This window comes from Eleginops maclovinus, chromosome 20 (assembly GCF_036324505.1).
Source record: "Eleginops maclovinus isolate JMC-PN-2008 ecotype Puerto Natales chromosome 20, JC_Emac_rtc_rv5, whole genome shotgun sequence".
In the NCBI taxonomy this organism is placed as follows: Eukaryota; Metazoa; Chordata; class Actinopteri; order Perciformes; family Eleginopidae; genus Eleginops; species Eleginops maclovinus.
In genome coordinates, this window is record NC_086368.1 from 25,216,646 (window position 1) to 25,243,760 (window position 27,115).

At 42.2% G+C, this 27,115-nt stretch overlaps 1 protein-coding gene across 1 annotated transcript in view; it reads right to left on the reverse strand.

Annotated features, from left to right (window-relative positions):
* myh7ba (myosin, heavy chain 7B, cardiac muscle, beta a) overlaps positions 1-12,804 on the reverse strand; it is a 15,731-nt gene extending 2,927 nt beyond the window's left edge. The window contains 35 exon segments of the mRNA XM_063910274.1: positions 106-271; positions 416-599; positions 687-883; positions 1,005-1,123; positions 1,212-1,338; positions 1,423-1,812; positions 1,897-1,987; positions 2,079-2,224; positions 2,314-2,490; positions 2,586-2,828; positions 2,913-3,168; positions 5,088-5,224; positions 5,395-5,518; positions 5,613-5,730; positions 5,819-5,906; positions 6,206-6,282; positions 6,368-6,500; positions 6,586-6,765; positions 6,849-7,019; positions 7,182-7,331; positions 7,646-7,764; positions 7,848-7,986; positions 8,703-8,734; positions 8,737-8,805; positions 8,890-8,988; positions 9,074-9,137; positions 9,251-9,343; positions 9,472-9,495; positions 10,010-10,106; positions 10,381-10,408; positions 11,047-11,203; positions 11,366-11,509; positions 11,701-11,804; positions 12,314-12,477; positions 12,745-12,804. Coding sequence (XP_063766344.1) covers positions 106-271; positions 416-599; positions 687-883; positions 1,005-1,123; positions 1,212-1,338; positions 1,423-1,812; positions 1,897-1,987; positions 2,079-2,224; positions 2,314-2,490; positions 2,586-2,828; positions 2,913-3,168; positions 5,088-5,224; positions 5,395-5,518; positions 5,613-5,730; positions 5,819-5,906; positions 6,206-6,282; positions 6,368-6,500; positions 6,586-6,765; positions 6,849-7,019; positions 7,182-7,331; positions 7,646-7,764; positions 7,848-7,986; positions 8,703-8,734; positions 8,737-8,805; positions 8,890-8,988; positions 9,074-9,137; positions 9,251-9,343; positions 9,472-9,495; positions 10,010-10,106; positions 10,381-10,408; positions 11,047-11,203; positions 11,366-11,509; positions 11,701-11,804; positions 12,314-12,410 — 4,540 coding nt within the window. The 5' untranslated portion in view covers positions 12,411-12,477; positions 12,745-12,804.
* Between the last annotated feature and the right edge of the window lie 14,311 nt (positions 12,805-27,115).

Here is a 27,115-nt window from a genome sequence, read left to right on the forward strand (position 1 = left end):
GGGAAGTAGAGAGAGAATAGTTTTGTTATATTTTGTATAAAGTCAAGGCAAGTATCTGTTTCAATGAACCTTCTAACTGGGTGTTTCTGATGTGACGACAGGTACCTTGGAGGTTCTTGTTCTCCCTCTTCATGGTCTCCAGATGATCCAGAGACTCTTCATAGGAGTTCTTAAGTTTGAAGAGCTCTGTGCTCAGGCTGCGAGACTCTTTTTGAGATCCCTCCAGCTCTGACTGGCACTCTTCATACTTCTGTTTCCACTCAGCCAGCACCTTTAGGAAAAAAAGACACACATCTTGGTTTGGTTCTACATAATACCATAAACAAGTTCTAGATTCACCAAAACCTGCAAATCGGACATTATGATGATGATATTGGACGATTCCAAAATCAATCCTCTCTAATAGTTGCCATACCTTGTCAAAGTTGCGCTGCTTCTTGTCCAGGGCAGCAGCTGCAGCATTGGAGCGCTCCAGATCAATGACCAGGTCCTCTATCTCTGTCTGGAGCCGATGTTTAGTCTTCTCCAGGGAGGAGCACTTGGCATTGGAAGCCTCCACCGTCTCCTCAGCTTCCTGCAGACGCGTCACCAGCTTCTTCCTATTGAAAGGTAACCACATTTAACACTCATTCATTCATCACTGCATATCCATGGAATTCTGTCGAATGAAAACATATCTCACTCACTTGGCTTCCTCCAGCTCCTCGGTCCTCTGGATGGCGTCAGTTTCGTACTTAGTCCTCCACTGAGCCACCTCGGCGTTGGCCTTGGACAGACCTCTCTGCAACTCGGCCTTGTTCTCCTGCTCCTCTTCGTACTGCTCTCTCAGGAGATCACAGTCGTGTCGAGATGACTGCAGTGCATGGGCCAGGGCGTTCTTCGCCTTTAGGGATCGATCGTCAAGACAGAAGTTAGTGAAAGTGGAGTAACGGTGAATAACTGCAGAGGTAGTTACCCATTTTGGATCTAACCACCACTGACTGATGCAGTTTTAAGGAGCTGACCTTATTCTCCTCCTCCAGCTGTTTCTTGAGCTCCTCCACATTCTGGCTGTAGGAGGTTTTGGCTCGCTGGAGTTGGGAGACCATGGACTCCCGCTCTTCAAGCTTCCTGCCCACCTCGGCTACAACGTGAAGAAAAAAGGTACCTGTTTTAGTAACTGGTCTTTCAAATCTGTGTGTACGATGTATGATAACATGAATGCTCCTTACCACTCTCAGCCTGAGCACGGGCCTTCTGGGTAGTGGTCTCGTTGAGCTGCCTCTGGAGCTCTTCAGCCTTGGCTTTAGCCTCGTTCATTTGGTCTTCATACAGGCGGCACATCTTCTCTGAAATGGCCTGCAGACAAAAGATGGATTTATAGATTTTTGAGGGGTTGGTCTCGTTTGGTTGCATCCTACCTTCAGAGTGTCTCTCCTCTACCTTGCCCTTGGACAGCTGCTCCACAGTAGAGGCCAGATCATCGACCTCCATCTTGGCCTCGGCCCTCTCCTTCTCAAGTTTCTGCTTGACTCGCTGCAGGCTGTCGATCTGCTCGCTCAGCTCCGCGACGCTGTCTGCGTGCTTCTTCCGCAAAGAGGCAGTCGTGGCATCGTGGTGCAGCATGGCTTCCTCCAGGTCTCGACGTAGCTTCAGGAAATCAGCCTCCCTCTTCTTGTTGAATTCGATCTGGGCAGCGGTCGCCCCTCCGGCCTCTTCCAGGCGCTCGCTCAGCTCCTCCAGCTCACGAGCCACATCGGCACGCTGCTTCTCCACTTTGGCCCTGCAAGCCCGGTCGGCCTCCAGTTCCTCCTCCAGCTCCTCTGTATGAGCCTGGAGGAAAAGCAATTCTCAGTTATTTTGCCAAAATTATTTTCTTGACTGCTCATTGACTGAAGATAACAGACTAGTTTCTACCTGTAGCTCCTTTATCTTCTTCTCGAGCTGATTGACCAAGACTTGCTCATCTTCAACCCTTACGCTCATCGAATTCATTTCAAAGTCTTTTCTGTCAGAAAACATTTGGCAATCTTTGTTAATCTTTGAACATCTTTCAATAGCAGGATGATATTTCTGTAACTATATATGATAACACTCACTTTTTCAGCTTCTCTTCGAGTTGCTGCTTGTCGTTCTCCAAGTCCATAACCGACTCCAGGGAGAGTTTCAGATCTCCCTCCAGCTTACGTTTGACCCGTTCCAGGTCCATACGCAGCTTCTTCTCTTGCTCCAGTGATCCCTCCAGCTGATTTACAGAAGAAAAGTTGAAACATGTTAAATGTCATGCCTACAATAATACCATCTTTTCTTTTTTTTACCAATAAAAACACTCACGTCATCTACTTGTTGCTCCAGCTTTGCCTTGGCTTTGGTCAGAGTGTTGACTTTGTCTTCCTCCGCCTGCAGGTCATCCAGAGTCTGCTGGTGAGCCTCCTGAAGAGCCTTCTTCTCTTTGGTCAACTTCAGGATGGTTTCGTCCAGCACTGCCATTTCCTCAATCAGGTTTTTCACCTGTGAGCCAGAAGAATGAGCATATTAGATATATATCATATTAAATCAAAAGCAAATCTATATCGTTCCGTGGCCTCCATTTCCTCTATCCTTACCTTGTTTTCGGTGGCATGTTTTTCCTTTTCCACTTTAGCCAGAGTGATCTCCAGGTCGTCGATGTCTCTCTTCAGCTCGGCGCACTCATCCTCGAGCTTGCGCTTCTTGGCAAGCACGTTAGAGCTCATCTCCTCCTCATCCTCCAGTCTCTCCGTGATCTCCTTCAGTTTGGCCTCCAGCTGGATCTTAGTTTTGATGAGCAGCTCACAGCGGTCCTCGGCATCTGCAAGATTGTCCTGCTCCTACAGAAACGAGAGCATTTGTTGAGTATATTCCCACGCTGCTACCTGTCTTTTAAAAAAGCTGAATGTGTGAGTATCACTTACTGCCTGCAGCTGTAGGGAGAGATCGTTCTTCTCCTGGACCAGGCTGACCTGCTTCTCCTCCAGCTCTTTGCGCTTGACCTCAGATTTGTCCAGAGCCTCCTTCAGCTTGGTCATCTCTTCCTTCAGAGCGGCCAGCTCCTTCTCGGTGGCGGCACTCTTCAGCAGGGGCTTGATTTTGAAGAAGAGCTTCATCCAGGGCCAGTGCTTGACAGCGTTAAAGGCCCGAATGTTCCACTGGATGATCATTAGAGCCTCCCTATAAAGAGAAAACAGGAGGGATTAAAGAGGGGAGATCTTTCTACCTCGTTTTTTTCATGTCAGGTTTTAAAATAAATATAAAATGGCACAGAGAACAACCATTCCCATCAGATGTATTCCAGTTTTACTGGATGAAAACTATGCATTAAATATTGTTGGCATGGGACCTATATATTTCTCTAACTTGGTCCACAATCAAAACTGTGGCTAACCTACGTCTAAATATTTAGCTAACTATTGGATAAATACGGTGGCCGACAAAGGCCAAAACATTTCCATTCGGAGGAACGCGCTGCAATTTCAAGAATGATGCTAACACTCACGTAGCATTTAGAAAACATTCAACAACTTGCGCCGGGTTTACTGAATCACTATGAACAAAAGTTATCAAAATGCTGCAAATAAAAATCAAGGCTAAAAAGTGATGCATAAAGCAGAGACCGGAGCGTTGGGGTCAGGAAATAAAGAAGTTGGCCAACGATCACTGTCAGGAAAATTCCCTAAAATGTTAGTTTTATTTTCTTATTTTAATAATGTCCTGCCGATATTATTGCTGCTGTAAGCTAGCTAGCTACCGTAGCTAACCTTGTCAATTCAAATATACTCTACTAAACACTTACAATTATGAAACAGACTAACTGTGCCAATAATGGAGAAAATGGTTTGCTTAAAGAGGAAAAGGAAAGCTAGTTGGCTAAAAGTTTGGATAAAAAGTTTGTTGCTTCTGACACTTATTATACAAAAGTAAACTTAATTAAACCAAACTAAACATGAATATGGTATCAATATCCACTTTTAAAATTCTAATACAATTAAAATAACTAAATATAAATGCAAATACATTTCTAACATGACTGGTGGCATTGATGAGATGGCGCTTGAGTTCACTATCGACTGGAAGTCAAGTTCAGATCGAGTTAAGAGAAGGTCAGAAAGATTTATGCTGGAGCTCCCGGTTTATTTATTTAGTTACTTATGTTGGCACGAATCCTGCTGCTATCCACTCTCTTGTATCTAATCATACACGGAGGGATGGGAAAATGAAATCATACACCTTTGATGTTTCATTACCGTGCCCAAACGGGGTTACCAGATTTTGTCTTGATTTAGTCTCAGTAGAATGGTGTCTCGCCGCCCTAAAAATGGACCCGGTCAAGGACTCCCTGTCAGTGTTTAGAGGGTGAGTTTGAGCGAGCGTGCACACACTCCAGTGTGGGAGGTGAGTGTGTGTGTTGGGGAGGGGTTGATGATTGCATTTTTGACATGACTCCATACCGGGGTGCCTCTCAAAAGGTGAGCGTCTGTGTTTATTTAGAAACTAAAGCCCTCTGTCCATCCACCGGCTTTAATCCTCTGTCACCCGCCACATATCCCACCAATGCACTCACTTAGAAGTGCAGGCGCCGTGGACAAAAGGGGCCAGGGGCCATGGGGCATCCAGGGAGGGGGCCGGGGGTTGTATTTTTAGGGAGGGCCTCGAAGCAGCTGCCACTTGACACATGTCGCCACCTGGCTCTGAGGACACCATCAGCATTGTTTAACTCAGAGAGAGACGGGATGGAGAGAATGGCCGGAGACCTGCAGGAGTGTGTGTGTGTTTGTAGGCGAACGAAAGGGCCCCTATTTACTGAAGGGCCACACACATGCCTGGTCACCATACAAGGGCAAGCACACTCCTCACACACGCCGATAACACTGCCCTTGCATGCCACACATACTGCAGTGAGGGAGTGAACACTGAGGTATAGAGTAACACAAGCTGATTGTGTTTCTATCGAACCTGTTCAAAACAGCAACTGTTGTGGGGGGGTTAACATCTTAACCTTCCTGTGAGTTATCAAGCTTTCCTCTGCCTGTGAACACTCAGTCAGGGTCATAAAAAATGTTTAGATTTTGTCAACGAAAGTCTCTTCTTACTTCATTTCGGAGAACTTATTCAGCTCCTTCCTCATCATCCTGCCCCGAGCGGCCGCCTGCAGCAGCGTAAGGATTTTAGCCAGGCGCTCGTCCCTCATTTCCTCGAGTTGACCCAGCAGGCCGGCCTTAAAGAACACCTACAGTTAGAAAAGACAGCAGGGGATAAAAGGAAACAATGATTAAGGATTTGACATGAGTATCTTTTGAGTAAACTAAAAAACACCTCACCAAAAAAGAACCAAATAAGCAATTTAAACATTTTTTGTACACCATCGATTTTTAATTCCTCTTTAATGCTGCTTCTTACCTTTGTGTGTCCAAATCTGTACTGGTTGTGGTCGATGTCCAGGGAGGCCAGCAGCTTCTCTGCAGCCATCCTGCTGTCCATGAACTTATCATCGGGGATGCAATGAGGGTTCAGGATGCGGTAGCTGATTTGATGAATAGAAAAAGACTATTTCAGGACAGACTATCAATGGGACCTTTAGTCAATGTTAGAATATGCAGAAGTGATCCTATCTGTACCGCTGTTTGAATTCAGCATAGAGGATGCGGTTGGGAAAGCCTTTCCTGCAGATCCTGATGCCTTCCAGCACGCCATTGCAGCGCAGCTGGTGCAGAACCAAGAAGGCGTCCATGATCCCTGCAAAAACAGGTAAGAAAAACATTAGACCAATCCCCTTCTTTAGCTCTTTGTCTGTGGATATGCAGCGCTGATGATGTAGTGTTACCTGGAGTCTTGGTCTCATTGGGGATGATGCAGCGCACAAAGTGAGGCTGGGTGCTGCGCAGGGCGGTCATCAGCTTGTTAAGGTTTTCCTGTAGGAAAGGAGAGGCACAGCAATGACTAATAACGCCTTGACTATTTGACAATTAAAACAGAATATGTGAATCTTATTCTTCTGCAGGACTTTGTTTTCCTTACATGAAAGTTCCTTGATGTAAAGAGGAGAGGAGCCAGCACAGACTTAAAGTGATGTTCATGTGATCATTGCCCTAAACATCACTGCAAGTCTTAACTGCCTCCGTCCCAGCAGTCCAATTTCTCGCACCACAGAAAACATGGACAGATATTCAGAATAACCTCTGTCCGCAGTAACCAGTGGAGTCAGTCTCACCTTGTGAAGCTGAGACACGGTCTGGAAAGAGGCCGCCTTCTTCCTCTTTTCCTTGCTGCCAGCTTTGGGTTCAGACACTGCGAGGTGGTAAACAGACTGATTAGTTTTGGTTGGTTTCCTTCTTTATGCTACAGCCTTCTATCAGAGTTCTGTTTACCGTACCTGAGTCTGAGTTCACGTAATTCTCGTACAGAGAAGCCAGCAGCTTGTTGGACGACTTCCGGAAACAAGCCACCACCGTCTCATTCAGAGGGTCTTTGTTTTTCTCCAGCCAGCCAGCGATGTTATACGGTACCTGTTGAAGAAACAGTGACATCCGTATTATTTAATTCTGATAGAAAGGATTAAGGTTGAAAGGGCTTAAGTGATAACACACTTACCACGCCGGCGTAGTGCACCAGCTCAAAATGCGCCTCGTACTTGCGCTTCTTGTCCGGCCGTGGCTTTTGGAAGTTAGGCGACTTGCCGATGTGATTATCATACATCTTGGCTTTGAAGCTGCCGTCTGTGGCCTTTGGGAACATGCACTCCTCTTCGAGGATTGACATGATGCCCAGCGGCTGGAGGAAGAGCGGAGCGTCACATATATGTCTCTTTGAAACTCATTTATGATTTCCTATTGAGGATAAAACGCTTTGTTCACCTTTTCGATGAGATCGATGCAAGCTTGAAGGTCGAGCCCGAAGTCGATGAAGGTCCACTCGATGCCCTCCCTCTTGTACTCCTCCTGCTCCAGGATGAACATGTGGTGGTTGAAATACTGTTGCAGTTTTTCATTTGTGAAGTTGATGCATAGCTGCTCGAAGCTGTTGAGCTGCGAAGAGAGGGGGAGAAACATGAAAACATCATTCTGCAGAAAATAATAGATCACAATAAGAAACCAAATATCACCTGTTGATATTAAACCTAAAATCTGGCCATAGAAATAGAAAATGTATAAAAATCTGATATATAATTGCAGTACGGATCAACTTACTTCAAAGATCTCGAACCCTGCAATGTCCAGCACCCCGATGAAGTACTGGCGAGGCAGCGAGGTGTACAGTGTGCGGTTGATCCGCCCCACCAGCCACTTGAACATGCGGTCATACGTGGCTTTGGCCAGAGCGCCGACGGAGAAGTTAACCTACACACACACACACACACACACACACACACACACACACACACGTACAGCTGTCATTCAGATGAACAGCCTCTGTTGCTTGGATACCAGAGTCTAGTGTGTGTGGAGTGGCGAGTGTATCGATCGACTGTGGATTAGGAAGCCGTCCATCAGGCAGAATAAGTGACACGCTGAATTTGTTCTACCCTGAAACATTTCACAGACTAGGAACATGATTGATCTGATTCAATATATTTATTATGTTGTCCCTCATAACTGTCTTACAGATATTTACAACCACGATGAAACAGACCGTGGATGTTGCCTCTCCTCACCTGTTCGACATTCTGCCCCTTCACCACGTACTCGTTCCCCACCTTCACCCTCGGGTGCAGGAGGCCCTTGATGAGGTCGGCTGAGCTGACGCCCATCAGGTACGAGGCCTTGTCCGCACCTGGTAATCAAACAGGACAACAAAACAAATCAATACCTTGCTTTTAAATCTAATATATCTTTGTCTTTGTTGCTCTCTCTTACTTTCACTGCCGTCGGCCTCCGCCTGCTCCTCGCGCTGCTTCTGCTTGAACTTCATGTTTCCAAAGTGCATGATGGCTCCCACTATTTTATAGCAGCCGTACTTCTCATCGGACTGGAAGCCCAGGATGTCCATGGCGTGCTGCGAGGAAACAGAGGTAAGTAATGCTACAACTTTAAAACATGTTAATGTGCTCTGCAGCTGGATTTCTCTCCATGTGAAAAAAAAACGTAGTGAAGAGTAACTAAATACATTTAATCAAGAATGGTATTTAAGGACCATTTTGAAGTAGCTTGTTGTTTTTATCTTCTTTTTCACTACATTTCAGAAACATTGAACATTTTGCTCTGCTACATAAAGTTATATGATAAAGTTACTCTGCATCTGAAGATTTAAAAACATATAATGAGTTTGTGAAATACAATGCATTGTTATACAGTAGTTTGAAAGTATGAACAAGTATAAAACATATTATTTTGCAGCCAGCAACAACATCACATGCATCATACACACTACTGCATCAATAATAGTTCTAATATTACAATAAGAAATGAAGTAACAACTAAAGACTTCAAATGAATCATTTTATACCAAAAGGTATATTATTTTAATTACAATTATACTAATATAAATGTAGTTATTTTACTTGCATATAACTGCATCTATAACAAGTGTCCAATATTAAAATATATAATAATGTGACAACGAAACACCACATTTGGCATATAAGAGCATTTTCTTAATTATAATTCTACTTTACAAGATTTTTTATGTAGTTCTTTCTTTTTATCAGGGTATTAGCACTTTTTGTCAAGTAAAACCTATGTCTTCCACCACTGCAAAATGGCGGCTCTTACATCGGTGGCCATCAGCTCCTCTCCGTCGTCATGTTCTCCACAGAGATCACGCCCTGGGAGCAGAAGTGGTAATCGTACGGGTTGGAGGACACCAGCAGCATGTCTGAAACCAAACGTTTACAGGGTCACGCTCGGTCTTCAGCAGAGGTACGTGACGAATCATCCAAACGCAGCCCGGATAACTCACCTAACAGTTCTGGTTTCTTCTGAGACATGATCTGGTAGTAGATGTGGTAGCTCCTCTCTCCGGGCTGCTGGAATATCACTCTGGATTTTTCCAGAAGATCTAAACAGCAGATAGGCGAGTTCATTTCAGACGTGGGACGAGAAGAGAAATACAGCACAAAATCATTCCTTGAACATTAACTCACATATATCAATATCAGAGGAAGCCAGTTTGCCAGTCGGTCCAAAGTGGATCCTGATGAACTTGCCCTGTTAGAAAAAAATATATAAATGAGCCAGAAATTTACAAATAAGTAGCAAAATTTGAACTGATATTGACTTTATACTGAATACAATATGCAGGGGATTTTCCAGGTACTCACAAAGCGGGATGAGTTGTCATTCCTTAGCGTTTTAGCATTTCCAAATGCCTCCATGGCGGGGTTTGCCTCAATGATTTGATCCTCAAGAGTCCCCTGAGACCACAAAAATGAAAGGTAAAGTAAGTAAAATGATCGGTCACATGCACTTTTATGGTATAATTCATTTTGTATTGCTTTTAAAGATCAGGTAGCTGCGTTCTGTTTTTTTATTTTAAACTTACCCCTGTTTTCGTAGCAGGACCTTGCTGTAAAAGGGAAGGTAAGAAGCCAGTGAGTGTCACGTCTCATAAAGCATGATTGAATAATGCTTTCACAAGGAAAGGGGGAGATCATGACCAACTGGAAAATTAGATAGGGATTGTTAAAGCCGTGGTAAAAAAGACAATGACCACCTTGTTTTATATGATGGTGTGGTGAACGCAGGGGAGAAAAAAGGAAAAAGGAAAAATGAACACAGGAAAGTCAAAACCAAACCTCAAAGCAAAGGGAAAGAAAATGGAAAAATTCGAGCCAAAAAAAGAGGAAATGACATGGAAAGGGAAAAAGGAAAAATAGTTAAAAAATCAATAAGAAAGAGTAAAGGCTGGAAAGGGCTTCACAACAATGAGGGTAAAGACATGGATGTAATCTCACATTCACCATGAGGGTAAGGAACGGTTTAAAGGGGATTCCTGGGACCAAAAAAATTAATAAAAATGAAGAAAATACAGCAAAAAAAAAGCTGGGAACAAAAAAAAAAAGTTGCCACATCAGCCTTACTCCTTTCTTTGCAGTTGTGTCCCCAATAGCTGCCACAATGGCAAAATACTGAATGACACGTTTCGTGTTGACAGTTTTGCCAGCACCGGATTCTCCGCTATAGGAGTGTGGAAAAATAACACAGCGTATATACACACAACAGGTGAACACTGGTCAGAAAACTGTGTAGCAAAATAACTACAGAGTACGTTAAAAAAACAGCAAGGAAAAGTAAAAAAACAAGGAATATATTTCAGTAAAAGTCAAAAACCTTGGGCAAAAAATATGACAGTGGTTGTTTGTGGAATATCTACATTGAATATTGCTGCTTATACAGATACGAGCTATCTGTTTTGCATTTAACACATTCATTTAAAGCAGTAAATACTTACGTGATGAGCATGGACTGGTTCTCCCGATCTGAGGAAGAGAAAATAACACAAGGCTTTTAACGTCTGACTGACGAACGTTTGTGTTCAGTGGTGTAAAAAGTATTAACAATTATGACCAACTAAAGTAAAAGAAGGAAAGAAATATCAAGAAAAAGGTCATTGTAAATTGCTTTTATAAAGTGTGTTGGTATTATTTCATTGGAGTAAATGTGTTACTTATTTTAACACAAGGTAAAAACGTTTGGTTGAATTATTTCTTTAGTTTTATGAAGTGGTTTACAGTGGTTTCTCTTAAAACCGAATATTAGCTAAGAAAAGTATGAATTAAACGAACTGATAAACATTTAAATGGTCCCTTTATTTTATTTAAGATATTTATATGTTATGATGGATTGTTATAGATGAAGTGACATGTAAGATTCATGGTAATGTAACGGCTGTCTGCAAGAGAGCTTATTTTACTAGTATTTTAAATTCTTGGGTGGTTTTCTTTACGGCATTGTTTTTCACACACATTAAAAAGTGAGTGCTGAGTAGTTCGAGGTTGCATGCAATTAAAACATTCAAGTTCACTTAAAGTACCTCAAGACTGAACTTAAGTACAGTGCTTGAGTGAGCCTACTTTCCACCACTGTGTGTGGTTATAATATCTTATAGTGCACTCACTGCGCAGCATGTCGTTGTATGCATTGTCTGCGATGGAGTAGATGTGCGGCGGCGCCTCAGAGCGGCGTTTGCCTTTGTAGGCAGCGACCACAGGGGCGGAGTAGACGGGCAGCCATTTGTACGGATTCACCGTCACACAGAAGAGGCCGGAGTACGTCTGAGGAGGAGACACAACATTATCATACTACCGGCCTGCTGCTGACAGCTTGACACTGCTCAGACTTGAACTGTGTAACTTCATCTGGATAATGACGCCTCTTCAGGGAACATGGGAACATGTGATGGGGGGAGTACCGTCGGTCCATAATGGGAAACTCACATAGATCATCCAGGCAGAGTAACGCCTGCGCAGGTTGAACAGCACCGAGGCCTCGTTCAGGTGCGTCAGCATGGCCATGTCTTCGATCATGTCATACTTAGGTGGATTCATCTGCTGGATGTCGCTCTCCTTCACTGTCAGCGTCTGAAGGGACGGACACAGGTGGACATGAGCGAGGGATCATGGGAGTTTATAGTGTTTGCTTTTATACAGAGTGACAGGTTTAGGTTCAGGGTGTTTAGTTGTACCCATAGGTAGATTTGGTTTGCCCATAATATATTGTAAAGATTATGAGACACATTCTGAAACAACAAAGACAACAGCCACCTACTTACCCTTCCATCTTTGCTGTCAACAATGACTTTGTCACCGCTGCGCTCTCTGATCTCGATCTCGATGTACGCTTCCTTTTCATCCGGGACCCAGGCCCGCTTCTTACCTAACAGGACAGCAGAGGAGGGGGGGGGGGGGGAGCAGTGTGAGGGAGAAGGCAATCAAACTTTCCATAATACAAATGTTAATCGGTTACTATATGAGGCCAAAATATTCAAATATAGAAATCCTAAAACTTTATTTAAGTAGCACCTTAAATAAATTGATTTTAAGATCGAATAAGGATGCAGTGCTTTACTGTGATATTATTTAATACGTTTTAAAGTTATAATATTTAACCTGTTGTGTCTCCTAAAACCAAATAACTATACATTCTGGATAACTTAGGGCACCTTTACACACTATAATGCGTGTTGTTTTAATTATTTCTTTAACACCAGTGCAATAAACGCAACTGCAATCTCGCCCCATCTGCTGATTGTTTGCCAAATTCAAAAACAGAAACCAATTAAACGTTGAATTAAAAACAAAGTTAACTTCTGATCTGAATATATTTATTGAATGTGATCTGCCCTACAAGGTTTCGCTTCTTTGAAGTCTCCTTAATAGGCCTACCGTCAAAAGCCACGGTGTGGGACGCCATCAGCTCCAGGTCGGATTTGCGTAAAAACTGAGCAGCCTCCCCGAACTCCTTCGTGTCATAGCGCGACATGGCGGCAGCTGCTCCCCGGTCCAAAAACAACCGGAGCGACCAACGACACAGACAAGGCGAGGAATTCCTTTTGTGAGAAAACAAAGCTTTGTATTAGGGTGAGTACTTCTTTATAACTTCAGTCTTGATGAAAAAGAGTGGCCATGAGGACACGTGCGTAAAAACCGCAATCCACTAACACAAGTGAGAACAAAGCACAAGAGACTTAAGTCGCGTTATCTGACACCTGCCAGGAGAGATAAACAACATCACTACATTACTTTAAGGATATTATTACTAAACAAGACGCTTTAAAGGGCAGCCAACCCACGCGTAAAAAGCGTAATCAACCTACCAAACAGGCAAAAAGTTGTCCACTGACCACAGGAAGATCACAACGAAATGACAACTTGCTGAGATGGTCCCTCCTTTATACTGTGTTCCTCAAGGTCATGGTCAGTGGACATTTGTCCCTCATTAGCATATGCCACCTCCTCCCACGCCTATTGGTGCTGGGCGCCTGTCTCAATTGACACAAAAGGAAAGCTACGTTTTTGTCATTGCGCTAAACCCAACCGGCTATTTTTGTATCCCAGTTATTTTATGCACTGTACACACTGGAGGGAGTGGGAGAGAGTTGCATTTGGAGCATCCCTGCAGGGGGGAATTCTTTCACTCAGTAGAATTTGAAGGGCACTGCATCATTGCCTCAATTAGGACATTGATTTGTGTCCACAGCTTGAAACAAAGTATGGAAATTAAACCGAAAAATCAAATGAATAGAATGTGAAAGATAATTCAGGTTCAGTGAGAAGTTAAAGCACAAATCCAGAAATGTATTGTTTTTTAAATTTTTCATTTAAACTCCTCAACTTTTCCCACTTGAGGTGACTGTGATGCTTATTGCCTCTAAGTAATAGCCACGCAGTCTTCTTGTTGTTATGTGCCCAGAGGGATGTTTGCTATTGTGTGTGGCCACGGAGGATGCAACCTTAGAGGAGATTATTTCAGGAGCTGTGTGGCATTAAACATGCTACTATAAATACACAACATTATATTAATAGAGAGAAACATGGCGCGTGGCTCATGCCACACAATAAAGTGCCTCACATGAATTTAAAAGCAATAAACACGAGCGATGAGTCATTCCAGGTATGTGATGAAAGATCTTAAATTTAATTCTAGTTTTTCAGTTTCTGGAAGCCGTCAGCCAACGATAAGTGGAGCTTTGGCACTTTAGGGACTGGGATGAATTATAAAGTATGATGGTAACTATCCATTCACTGTATTAGATATCTGCTGTGATTTTGAGTCTCCAGTAATTCTGGCATTAGCACTGCGCCTCTCACACTCTGGCTCCACAAGATCTGACCTTCAGAGCAAGGGGAGAGGTTGGTGCCTGGTATGGGAGCAGGGTGACAGTGCAGCCCGGGGGGAGGGAAAGGGGACCAGAGTTTCTCAGAATAGACAAAGCCAGAGTCCAGCATTCCTGATAGGGAGATTGACTGTTAACTGTTGGCTGCGTCGAACCTGCAAAACGCCACGTTAGATAAGCTAAAGATGGCCGTCTGCTGGCGGCGTAGACTTTCACGAGCCTGCTTTAATAGACAGAAAGCTTTAATTTCTCCAAACACAAACACAGAAACAACTAATGGCGTCTCGTCTTGAGGGGACGGCGGCCATCTTTGTTGATGCCGTTATCTGTCGCCGTGGAAGATTGAGAGGTGTTTCCGTGATGGCTCAAACTTTCTCAGGCATCAGTGAGATAGAGCGGGCCGGAGCTATTCTGGGACAAGGGGCTCTTCAGAGAGGCAGAGGCTGCTTTATGTACGATGCCACTTGCTGCACCATTTGAAAAAAAAAGCTGGAATGCTGATAACACATGAGGAGGAGGAGATGAATCCCAAAAGTCCCCAGAGCTACTGGCTTTAAATAAGTCCACATACTCCGGCACGTAAACACACACACACACACACACACACACACACACACACACACACACACACACACACACACACACACACACACACACACACACACACACACACACACACACACACACTTAGGGAAGTGCATGCAGCGATAGCGTCGTCCCTCAGCACATCTCTGTGCACTGCTTCACTGCAGCCGGCTGCAACAGCTGACTTCTCAAAGCTCTCCTTACATCCCTAGTGTTTCTCAAAATCATTTAGACCCTAATGTGGCCAGGCCCATTAATTCTCATGTTTTGATTATTGGACATTTGTTCAGCTTTAAATTACCCCCAAGTATAAAATGACAGAACCAACGCCCAGCTGCAGGCCTCGGCCCTCAAAATGCTGGCTCCATGATCCCTGTTCACTGCAGTGGATCGGCCTCCCTGGTGATGTGCAAAGCGAGGAGCCGACATTTTGGGCATCAGGGTTTGATCTGGGGGTCTGTCACAGTTGTTTTAGATTGTCATGCAGAGAATGCTAGCAGGCTTAGGCAGCGGGATGGAGAGAGATTGGGAATTATGAGTGCAGTCTCTCTCGGCTGAGTTTAATCCCACACCTCTCGGTCTCTCGGTGTTCGGCTTCTGCACAGGCGGGACTGTTCATCAGAGGCACGGCGAAATAAGACTTCACTGGAAACAGCTTTCTGAAATCAGAATGGGTTTATTACCGAGTACATATGACAAATTTGATTTGGTGTGAATGTTGCATACAAAGATAAAGAAAGAAGATTACATTTGATGTTGTTCTGTTATTTTTAATCTAGCAAAAATACTTTTTTTCTGATTGTAAGAAATTGAAAATCAAGACAATATTATCACAACTGTAAATTAACAAGAAACTGAGAACAGTCAAATGAAATATGACAAATATTCAAAGTATGCGGCCGAAATGTGCAACATGTTCAAAGGGTTGTGCAGGATTTACAATAATACAAAGAAGATAGTGTTTGCTTGATGGGCATAAATGTAATGTGTTGTGTTTAATGAGGTGCATACTAGTCACTGTCAGTGGTGGACTTAAATAAATTAAAATCCTTTCATTTAATCTGCAAATAAGACACTGTTATGATCAATGAACTTAATCCAATTTCAATTTCAACAGCCATATAAAGTCAATAACAAAGTCAGCCTGTTGTAACTTTTAAATAAAGTAAGACTTTGAGGTTAAATCTCTGACAGGATCCAGAAAAATGACATGAGGTCTCTGCACATACCGGTTAGTTATTGAATTGATTTAAAGCGACTGCTGCCACATTTCTGACCTTCTCATTCTCTCCTATGAACCCGTCAGGCCTCGGAGGTCAAATGGAAAATGTTTTCTGACTGTTCACGGACTCAGAACAAAACACACTGAAGCAGATTCTGGTTATTATGCAAAACAGCCAGAGAAATACACTTGTTGGTTTTTCATAATCAGGCAAAACCTTTACATTAAATACAACACCTGTACTCTTTTGTCCTTTTTTGTCAACATCTTCTGTTTTATTTTTGTATTTTATGACTTGAAGCACCTTGGGCTGCTACTGTGCAGTGAATGTGCTTGTAAACCAGCCTGGATTTCCTTTTACTTGTTCTTGCTCCTACTTTAAATTTCCAGCAAATGCAGAACCTTTTTTTGTAAGAAAAGTGAGGATCAAAACATATCGCAATTATTATTATTGAAACATACTAATCTGATATTTCTTCGTTGAGCTTTACACAAACACTTCATTGAAACAAATGAACCAATATATTTTATTTATATAAAAGAAATATTGCTGTAATTATAGAAACTGTGATTTTTGCCCTCTCTGCTTTAGTTTTCTTTATTAATCTTCATTATTATTATTCTTTTACTTCTTTTATTTCATGAAGTACATTTTATCATGATTGTAAAATATCGATAATATATCATTTCTATCAGATCTGACACACACTTTAATTGAAACCAAATCAGTGCACAATTTCAAGTGACAACAGCTTAGAAAATGTTGCTGTAACTTTATAAAGGTGCTTTGATCGTTCTCAGTTTTCACATATTATCTTCTTGTTCTTTTCTTTGATGTCTTTTACTTTATTTTTCCCTAAAAAGTTGTCTATTAGTTTGCGTGCCGGTTAAGCAGAACAAACATTAAGACCCTGTTTCTCTGTGCAGCAGTCACCTAAAAATGGGCGTTGGAGCAGCGTTTCATTTTGGATCAAAGCATTCATCGAGGGTGGATATTTCTGTAATCGCCTCGTGCCTGCCCACAATACCTTGCAGCAACTGTGCGGGCTCAGGTCTTAGCCACCGCTTCATCAGAGTGGAGACGGGCTGACGCGTGGCACCAACACACTCCAAAGCCCCAATTTACCCCCCCTTCATCCCCCTGACATCCACACTACACTCAGAGAGTTAATCAGTCTTTTAGCGAGCCGCATGGGGCTCTGATACCTCGGCTATTAGCCTCTGGCTCCAGACAATACCCCGGCTCTCATTGTATTTGAGTCGTGGTCTGGGTCGGTGGGCCCGGCCCGCCCTGCCCTCAGAATGCATGGCAGCCCTCAGCTGTCTTTCTATTTCAGGAGCCCGGAGGCATACCATGGCCCAGCTGGGGCATCAGAGACAATGGGCGCATGCTGCCTTATCCAAACACAGGCCCGCAGACAATCTGACGCACTCCAGGATCCCAGAGAGAGCCCGCTGCAGCCCCTGCTGCCCAATAAAGCCCGAGCAAAGGGTTAACAAGGCTGCACAGACACTTTACACATCGCTCAGGAGCCTTCCTTTACTGACCGTGATGAGGGAAGAGACACCACATTACATTTAGCCAACGCTTTCATCCAAAGCAGCTCACAGTTAGTGCAATAAACCATAACGATCCAAACTCAGGACAACTAAAACAATGCAGGTATATTCACTTTAAACGTGCTGGTGCATTGAAGTCAAACACTGTGTGTGTGTGTGTGTGTGTGTGTGTGTGTGTGTGTGTGTGTGTGTGTGTGTGTGTGTGTGTGTGTGTGTGTGTGTGTGTGTGTGTGTGTGTGTGTGTGTGTGTGTGTGTGTGTGTGTGTGTGTGTGTGTGTGTGTGTGTGTGTGTGTGTGTGTGTGTGTGTGTGTGTGTGTGTGTGTGTTGGGTTTATTGGCAAAGGTACAAGCGATGTACAATCATACATTTGTTCTGTGATGTTTATAACAGACAGGGACGTAGTGAAAAGTTTGTCCACCTTTTTATTTGTCAGCTAGAGTCGGGCAGCTTTTCAGACACAGATCTTTTTGGAATGAATGTTTTTGCTTTAGATCTTTCCAGCTCAATATCTTATAATCAGCAAATGACATGTACAGTAATACAACTAGTAGTTTAATTACATTTTGCAGTAGCTTGCTGGCAGTCCAACTACATTCCCAGAGTGATCAAATAGTAAAGTTACTTTTTTGTAATTGATCTGTGTTGTTGACTGCAGAAACTAAAAACTATTTGGGCCTTAAACTAAATGAATAGTTTATGTATTGTAAATAAATCGGTAAAATTAATGCTTAGTAATTTAGTAAATACAGTTTTCTGAGTAACTATAATTATTGAATTGACTTTTATTTATTATTTCTCATAAGCTTTTCCTCTTATTTTTGATTTGAAATCGTTTCTTTAAATAGTCTTTTACTAGTTTTGTATTTCATGTTTTGTATGCACCTTTATACACCAAAACAAAATACTGTATGTGCAAAGCTACCGTCTATAAACCTGATTTTAATTCTGATTGTTGTCAGATCTCTACTTCAGTTCAGTTTCTCCTCAGACTGTGTGATTGAAAAGATTGAACTCTCAGTTTGATGTGCAACATGTGCTTGCTGTGTGTCCGAACAGTTGCCACCGGTGACAGGTGATGAGAGCTGTGTGTGTGTGTGTGTGTGTGTGTGTGTGTGTGTGTGTGTGTGTGTGTGTGTGTGTGTGTGTGTGTGTGTGTGTGTGTGTGTGCGCACGCTCTGCATGTGTGTATAGAGGACCTATAGGATGCCTGGAGCCTGTGTAAACTGTGAAAGAGCTGCCACGCGTCTCGCTGAAATACCTCTCATTGTGACAGCAGCTCTGTCTAAACAGCAGTTCTTGTCAGAGGGCTCTGCACCTGCACCCGTGACCTCCCCTCAGACCCCCCCACGGACCCACTCACAGACCCCCTGCGGGCCCACAGTAAATTAGGTGGAGCTATGTGTGCCCTGACAGTCAGATTGTGTAGGTCACTAACTGAAGGACTTTCCAAGCAGGCAGACAGGTTTCCCTTCCAGGTCTATTTAAAGTCCCGCAGAGCAACATGGCTCCACGGTGGTTTTCATAGGAGCCTCAACACCAGAGATTAAACAATAATCTTTGTGTGAACTGAACGGTTTAGGGTAGTGACGGTCACTTCATACACACAGAGAAAACAAAGACATTCAGTCCGTGAGGTGAGGTAGATGGATGACCTGTGTATTATCTTTGTAGTTTACACACGACATACTGCACGTCTGTCCGTCCTGGGAGAGGGATCCGTCCTCTGTTGCTCTTCCCGAGGTTTCTTCCATTTCCCCCCGTTAACTGTAGGGTTTCGTGGGGAGTTTTTCCTTGTCCGATGTGAGGGTCCAAGGACAGAGGGTGTCATATTCTGTAAACTGTCCACTGAAACAAATGTATAATGTGTGATATTGGGCTTTATAAATAAATTTGATTGATTGATAAAACTCAACACAATCATTCCTACTTCCAAATCAACATATGGACGGCATCAGCAACACAAATATATTTGATTTAGTTTCATAAATGCATTGAAAAGCTGCTCTGAAACAATAGCTTTTCAAGTTACCATTACTTCACATTGGGAAAGTAATATACAGTATGTAGTTTATTTAACCACCTAAAAAACAGCATTATTTAAGAAACAAATTGACAATGTAACACAAGTTTAAAAAGACAAATAAAACATATATGTAAAGGAACAAAATAGTACAAAATAGGGTAATTTATTTATTAAAGCTGACAACTTTTGCAGTGCACAGTTAATGTGTCAATGAAATATACCAATTTAGAAACTCTCAACCCTTTATAAGTTGCTCACTTTCAAATGAAAAATCAATGAGAATTTGAATGTGTTGCTTTTAATTCCGGCTTTGTTGAATTGATATTTTAAATCCAGAGAGTAAGTACATGACATTTTCAGAAATGCTCATCTCATAATCCCTTTGCTCTTATAATTAACATCAAATAATAATCAGCGGTATAAATAACAGCATGAATGAACAACAACAGACGATACTGGAAAAACATAATTCTGCCACAAAACACATTTTTCGTGGAGACAGAAATGGTGTTTACAGCTGAATTAAAAGTACAATTTCTTTCCATTTTTTCCCACAAATAAAACTATTATTAAGTAAAGTATTGTTCATTTTAAAAATGTACATTGACAGCCTTTTGGCTTACACCAATTCATACATGTTCAAACCAAACAGAAATAATGCTTTTTCAATAGCAACATCTTTTTCTTAAATTTCTGTGAAAATGTTTCTGTGTTCAGTTTTAGTTTGGAGGTGAAATCCTGTTTTATCGACACACTAGGAGAGGAGTATTGTAGGAGTATTATGTAGGGACTGTACAGTTAGTGCCTGTAGAGCCGGCAGACATGAGAGAGGCATTTGTTAGTGTGTTGTGTCAGAGGGAGGGAGACCGAAGGACTTCAACAACGGGCTGGTTCTGAGGTTCGAGACACCGTGGTACATTTATTCATTACCTATATTTACCATATGAATATCACTTACAGCGAGCTTTTCTCTGCTGCAAAATTATTTTAAAAACAAGCCTTAATGTTTCAGGAAACAGGTTGCGAATAGCTCGTTTTATTTAGCTGACTCCAAACAATTAAGATCAAATCCAAACTATCCAAAACAGATGTGTAGAAACTGTTCCACAAACAACAATAATTACCATTACCATATTTTTAAGAAAAATATATGGATGTCTTTGCATTTATTTGGTTGGTTTGTAGGTTGTTTGACGCCACCTTACTTTACAGACCACAATGGAAATAGATAGATGGACAGATGGACAGATAGGAAGATAGACAGATTTTTGTTTGCGTTGCAGCAGCATTAAGACAAGGCATGGTACATTAGAGAAATCAAAAGACTAGAAATAAACAATTCAAAATGTAAACATCTCAATAGAAATAAAATAGCATTAAAATAAGTAGAAAATATACATGTCGGAATAAAAATGTACACGAAATATGAACAAAACATAAATCAGGATATTATATATACATTAAGTATATAAATAGGTCATACGGTGTCAGTTTTGTGATTTACTCTCTATTGTTTTCATGTTTAAACAAACCTGACCTACACTGGGCCTCATATTGAGACATGTGAGTGTGGGGGGTCTGAAAAATCAAAATGTTTGGGAATCCTGCTTTAAGGCGCCAACAGCTGACAGCTATCCGAGGGTTCTGGGTTTAAATCCAGCCAGGAGCGATCGCCATGTGTTCTTCCTGTTACTTCTGTTACTTCCTCCCATCATTTACTGATTTCTCTTTTAGAATTTGAGCCGTTGAGAAAAACAGGTCTACTGTGTTTCGGGGATTTTCCCTTTCCTGTAGTGTGTTCTATAGGGTTTGTGTGCATGTAAATGGTCTGCAGAGGATAGAATCCCTGTGTTCCCTCAAGATGGAGTTTCTTTCCCACTCTCCCTGAAACGACTCCATTGGACTCCTTTGTTTACTTCGGTAACATTGTGACATCACTACGTAACACACACGCTTCTATTGGCTAGTGCCCGAACACATTGTATGTAATAGGCTAAGGGGCAGGATATCACTGGGCTGTTGACCAATCACCACAGTGCCGACCAACTAATGAATCAGAGCAGACTGGGCTCTGGTTTCAGACGGAGGGTGAAAAAAGGTGCTGCAGTATGAGAAACATAAAGAGCTTTCTGAACATTAAAGCATGGAGACATACAGAGTAGAGGCACAATGACAATGACCATCATTTCTCCTCTTTAGTCTAAGTAGTGTTTCTTTCATCAGATGTATTGCTTGGCCCTAGTTTTTTTTCAGTATCCTTAACCAGCAGAGGGCCTCAGCCTCCAGCCTCCACCACAGGCCTCTTAGAGATCCTGCCAACATTTAACAGCCAGTCGCAGCTATGTGGGGCCCAGGGATGTTGAGCAATGAGAAGCTGCAGCAGGAGCAGGTGAACACAGTCCTGAGGGAAAGCTCTCCTCTCTCCGAGACGTAACAGAAGGATCAGCTTGGCATTCGTAGACACTTCCCGGCGTCGGGCCACACACTTGGACAGCTGGCACTGAGTGTGTGTCTCAATCCTCCTTTTCTCTCACACTGCATTTAGCGCACAATACGACAGTGTGTAAGCAGTCTGTTGTCATCTGCTAATTGGCAGTATCAGAATAGTGTGAACATCAGAAGCTGCAGTCACGGGAGGAGTCTTCTTACCTGCGGCTGACGACAGGATATCTGAATGTGCGAAACACACATTGCAGGCGTTTAGTAGAGAGGCAACTTAGGGAGTGATAGAGGGCCTTATGTTAAATGTATGTCAGGGAAAGACTGAGCACATTTGACCTTTTGGTGAAACTGCTGACCAATGCTACCCTCTGCTGCCACAAAATACTAATGACACGGTCCCCCTTCCTCTGAAAAGTGCACTTTACATTGTTGCCCCTATGAAGTCCTTCTTACAGATGAACTCAGTGAGTAAACAACTCTGGTGATCCATTTTAAAGTCTGAAGTTTTCTGTCCTTGTTTCAGACCTTGGTTTAAGACAAGAAAAACGTTTTTGTGAGGATGATCTTTATAAGTTCCTAAACAATTATTTTATATGAAACACATGAAAAATTCATGAATGGATACTTTCATACTACTTTCATTTTTTAAATTTGTGAAAATAGGATTTGATCAAGTGTTGCTGTAATACTATTTATGGCCACAAGAGGCTGCGGTGCACCACCCATTGACTGAGTTTGTTGCTAGGTAGTTTATACATACAAGGAATTTACTTTGGTGTCTGGTGGTGCAAACACAAAATATCTAAGAAAATAAAATGCAATAGCAGGTCAGAAATATGAAGATGAATAAAATTAGTATTTTTCAGAAACCATTTAGCATTAAAACTAAGAAAATAGTAAAGACAAGTATTCAAGATTCAAGATTCAAGATTCAAGATTCAAGAAGCTTTATTTATCCCGAGGGAAATTGAGGTGCAACAGTTCAATACAAAGAAGGAAGGAGAAATATACACTCAATATAACTAAACTACTAAATATACACTAATATACATCAAATATTACTAAATATAAACTAAAATAACTAAATATAAACTAAATGTATCAACAATAAGAGCAGCTTTGCAAATATGAAATAGTGAAATAGTTACAGTAACTACGTAGGTATATACAATATACAACAATACGTTTAGTGCAAATGGCAGTACAGTAATAAGATAACTAATAAAACTAAGCTGAATACTAAATACTAAATAAAGTGACATGTGAAAGTAAAGTGAAATGACAGCATTGCGATGAAATAAAGTGTCACTGAGTCTCCAATGTTCCTCTAACGACCTGAGGTGGATGAGTTAAAGAGTCTGATGGCCACAGGAAGAAAGGACACCAAATACACCAAATGTAAATTCAAATAAAGAAAAGTTAAAAGTTAAAAGTCAAAAACACTTGAATTGTATTTGAAAGTGGAGGGCTGTGCAGACGTGTGCAAACATATGTTCAGAGAGTTGAGTATGAACATGGCTCACAGTGTTAAATAAGAAATAGATACATAGATCTCAAATCATGCATGTTTTCTATCAGGTGAGTTTTAATTTGTTCCATACACTCCAAATATAAAGTACATATATTTTCATATTATATTACTTGCTAAAATACATTTCTAACACCATGTTTTCAAATGGACCTCCTTCATTATCACGTGAGAAGAAAAATAGACCACTAGAATCTGAAGGTTTCAACACAGTTTAAAATTGAAGGGCATTCATTGTTTTAATGCATCATGTATTAATACTATGGTACACACACAATGCCCAGTATGCAGTGATGGTGCAAAACATGTAGAATATAAAACATTATTTTATGATTATTGAATATGAATGATCCCAAATATATTATCATGCTTAATGGTCTTTATTGATTCCTTTTCTGAAATTATATATATATCGTGTAGTAAAATATAACACGGGCCTCGTTTACCAGTGACTTTAAAATTATGAATACATTAAAACATTTATCATTTTCATTCAGTAAAGTACGCTTCTTTCTGAAATGGACCGCTGTGCAGAATGAGAACCTTTATTTTTTGCATATTTTGAGTACCCCCATTGCGACAAAAACACCAGCACACACGATGACTTCCTGCATCCTCACACCCATGTGTTTATTGCTGCAGATCCTTCCCCAGCAGAGGGAGACGTGTTCCTGTGCGTGATGTTTTGATTCTGAGCACATGTGGTCAGCTCAGTGTGAGAGGAAGCACAAAAGGAACCTTGTGAGTGAACTGCACCTTGCAAGCAGCTGGATTTACAACGTTAACAGAAACAAAAGAGAAGTTACATTCTAAAAAGAAACCATAGAGAATATCAGCAGATGATAAACCAGTGTTGGGCTCATGTAAACCCTGATACACTTGCCTTGTTGTGTTCACTAATAGAATAAAGGTAAATCCACCTAACGCTCATTAACACAGTGTTTCTCAATGACAGGAAGGGACTATCTCATAGGAAGTGGAAGTAGGAGCGTCTGTCTCTCTCTCTTTCTCACTCTCTACCACCCCCACGGCAATCCACTTGCCTTCACATCCTGTAGCTGTGAGCGGGTGAGTCAGGAACTCCCCCTCTCTGAAGGGCCATGGCTGCCTGCTAGTATTTTGGTAATCGTCATCCTCCCTGACCTGCTGGCCCGATCCTGGCGCCAGGAGTCTCCACGCCTCCCCTCCACCTCCTAGAGCCGACTACCCCCCGACCCCACGGATAATTCAGACCAGCTGTTGCAAGGTGCCTAGCCTGCTCCCACCCACTATACTCACACTTGCCTCTTCCACAGTTTTTCTCAGGGAGAGAGGGAGGAATTAAAAAAAGACTTGGCTGAGGGTCTGTTTTGGAGGCCTCTCAGCCTTTGCATGGGGTCTCACTAGTGCATAAAATAAATCCAAGTCAATCACAGGCCTGGTTCCTGCTCTGCAACAAATCAGCCCTGTGTCTGGATTTGATGTTGCAATATGGAAACACACAGAGTAGCGTGCTGTGGCTGAGATTCAAACACTGAAATGTGTTCTCCCAGGGTTCTTCACCAGTGTCACTGACCTGAATTTCTCCCATTCCTCGAACCGTTCGGCCTTAATGCAGAGGAATGTGTGTCTCTGCGAAATGAGAGTCCGGACAGAATTGAGTTTTGTTTGGGATATGCCTCAGCCATCCCTTCATTGGAGTCACATGAAGAACATGTGCATCCCCGGCGATCAAGTGATACTGCGAGGGGATCGAGAGTTACTGCAAAGGAATGTTTGATGAGAAAAAGGCCTTGATTTGCCACAGATCCTCATTTCCCTCTGTAGAGAATTTATGTAGGAAGCAGCAACGGTGAAAAAAGTATTCAGATGCTTTACTTGAGTAAAAGTGACAATTCCACGTTGCAAAAATACTCAATTTCAAGTAAAAATACTGCATCGAGAATAGTACCCAAGTAAAAGTACTTAAGTATGATTAGGAAAATGTATTTACAGTATTACAAATATAAAACCAAGGCATCAAATCTTCACATTTAAGAATCTGGAAATATTCTCAACAAAAAAACAGACTGCCAATCATTTTCAAACAAACTCATGGTTATTATAGCAACATTAAAATAATGTTGGATGGTTTAATCTATACAAATTTCATAGCTATTTTGTGTCAGAATCGAAATTTATACAGTAACTAGTAAATAAATCTGTAAAAATAAATGAAGTCGAGTAAAAAGTACAACATTTGCCCTCAAAATGTAATGAAGTGGAATTATAAAGTAGTATAAAATGAAAATACTTGGGTAAAGTACCTCAAATGTGCACTTCAGTACAGTACTTGAGTAAATGTACTTAGTTACTTTCCACCACCGGGAAGCAGGTACACTTTCTTCCATTGTATACATGAGTGTTTTTGGCATTTGGGGTGCTCTGTGTAAAGTAAGGTGCCTCTCTGTCTATGGTCTAACCACAGTGGGACTGAGATGGAGGGGAACCCCAAGCTTTGATCCCGTCTCCACAACCCCAGCACTGCTGAGTAACAGCCCACAACTGAACCGTGTGTGTGTGACAGAGGTTTGGATTGTTTTTTTCACAGTGGTGGTGGTGGTGCGGTTGCCTTGTCGAACAGCAGTGGATGGTTGTCAGAGGCCTGATAGAGGGGGTTGGGGGCAGTGGTACAAAGAGCTGTTCTGGTAGAGGAAAATAGTTCATGCTGCACTGGGATTTCCTGCCTTTGCCCTGGCTAGCCCAGCCCCCCCCCACACTCCCTCTTCTGTCTACCCGCTCTGTTCTGGACGCCCTTCAGCAGTATGGAAACTGTTCGGACAATGTTTCAGCTGGAAGATGGTTGCAGTAATTGATTTAATGAAAAGGGCTGCGGGGATCGAGGGGCGAGAGATTGGGTGTTGATCCAGACTTTTGCAATTTAAGTTTCCATAATACCCCCCCCCCCATTAATCTACCCAGCTACAGGCATAAGTGAATAGTTTTGTCTGTGCACTCCTTCCTGTCGCTCACATTGACATGCAACATGTCTCAATGGTGTTATCTGATTTCCTATCATACACATCTGGACAGCGGTGGGAAAAGTAGTCAGACCTTGTACTTGTAAAAGTAGAAGCAACAGAGTGTAGGAATACTAGTAAGTAAAAGTCCTGCATTGAAAATGTCATTTAAGTAAACGTAAAAGCATCAAAATAAACTTAGTGTAGATGTAGTGGAGTAAAAATACACAATTTATCCCTGAATTGTAGTGGGGTAGAAGTAGTGAATGTACTTAGTTACTTCTGCATCTGGAATATACATTGCTTCACCCGGACGTTGGTCCTGTGAATAGAAACACGAGGCTTCTGCTTGTATTAAAAGTAAAAAAGGAAGGACAGGTGCGTCACCATTTGGCTTTCCCTCAGACGTATCGCATGGGTGTCAAAGAGGAGGTGGATGGGGATGAGGAGTTTAATGTTTATACCAGCCCCCTTCTCTTCCAGGGGCTTTGATCTAAGGTGTCGGTGGCGGAGCTAGGGGGCATGTGTCACTCATTAGCGGTGTGGTGAGAGTGTGCTGGCTCGCAGCTTTTCCTAGCACAGTGGAGAGGATGCTGTGAAAAGGGCTGCTCATGGGGTGTTCCTGCTCATAAACCTTGAGGGTGGCGTCAGGGTTTTGTTGGGGGTTTTGGGGGTGGGGAGCAGAAAGAAAACAAAAACCTGTAAGGAAAGCAGAGCAGCTCGCTTTAATAATATCAGTTGAGCACGGCTTTGCCATGCACACACTTATGCTAAACTGATAGCACAGGAAGTGGAATAGACGATTTCATTGAAAAGCCCCGCTGCCAGCACTCACTGTCTTAGGAGAGGGGGGGAAATGGAAACCAGATGTCTGAGATCCACCATGAATATGTCAAAGCCCTCAGACTATGTCAGTTCCTCCACATCCCATTGGTAGACAGAAACGTTTCTGCACTGTCATCAGTAATGTCTATAATACTCCTTCCCTGTGGACATCTCCTACAGTTTTGGC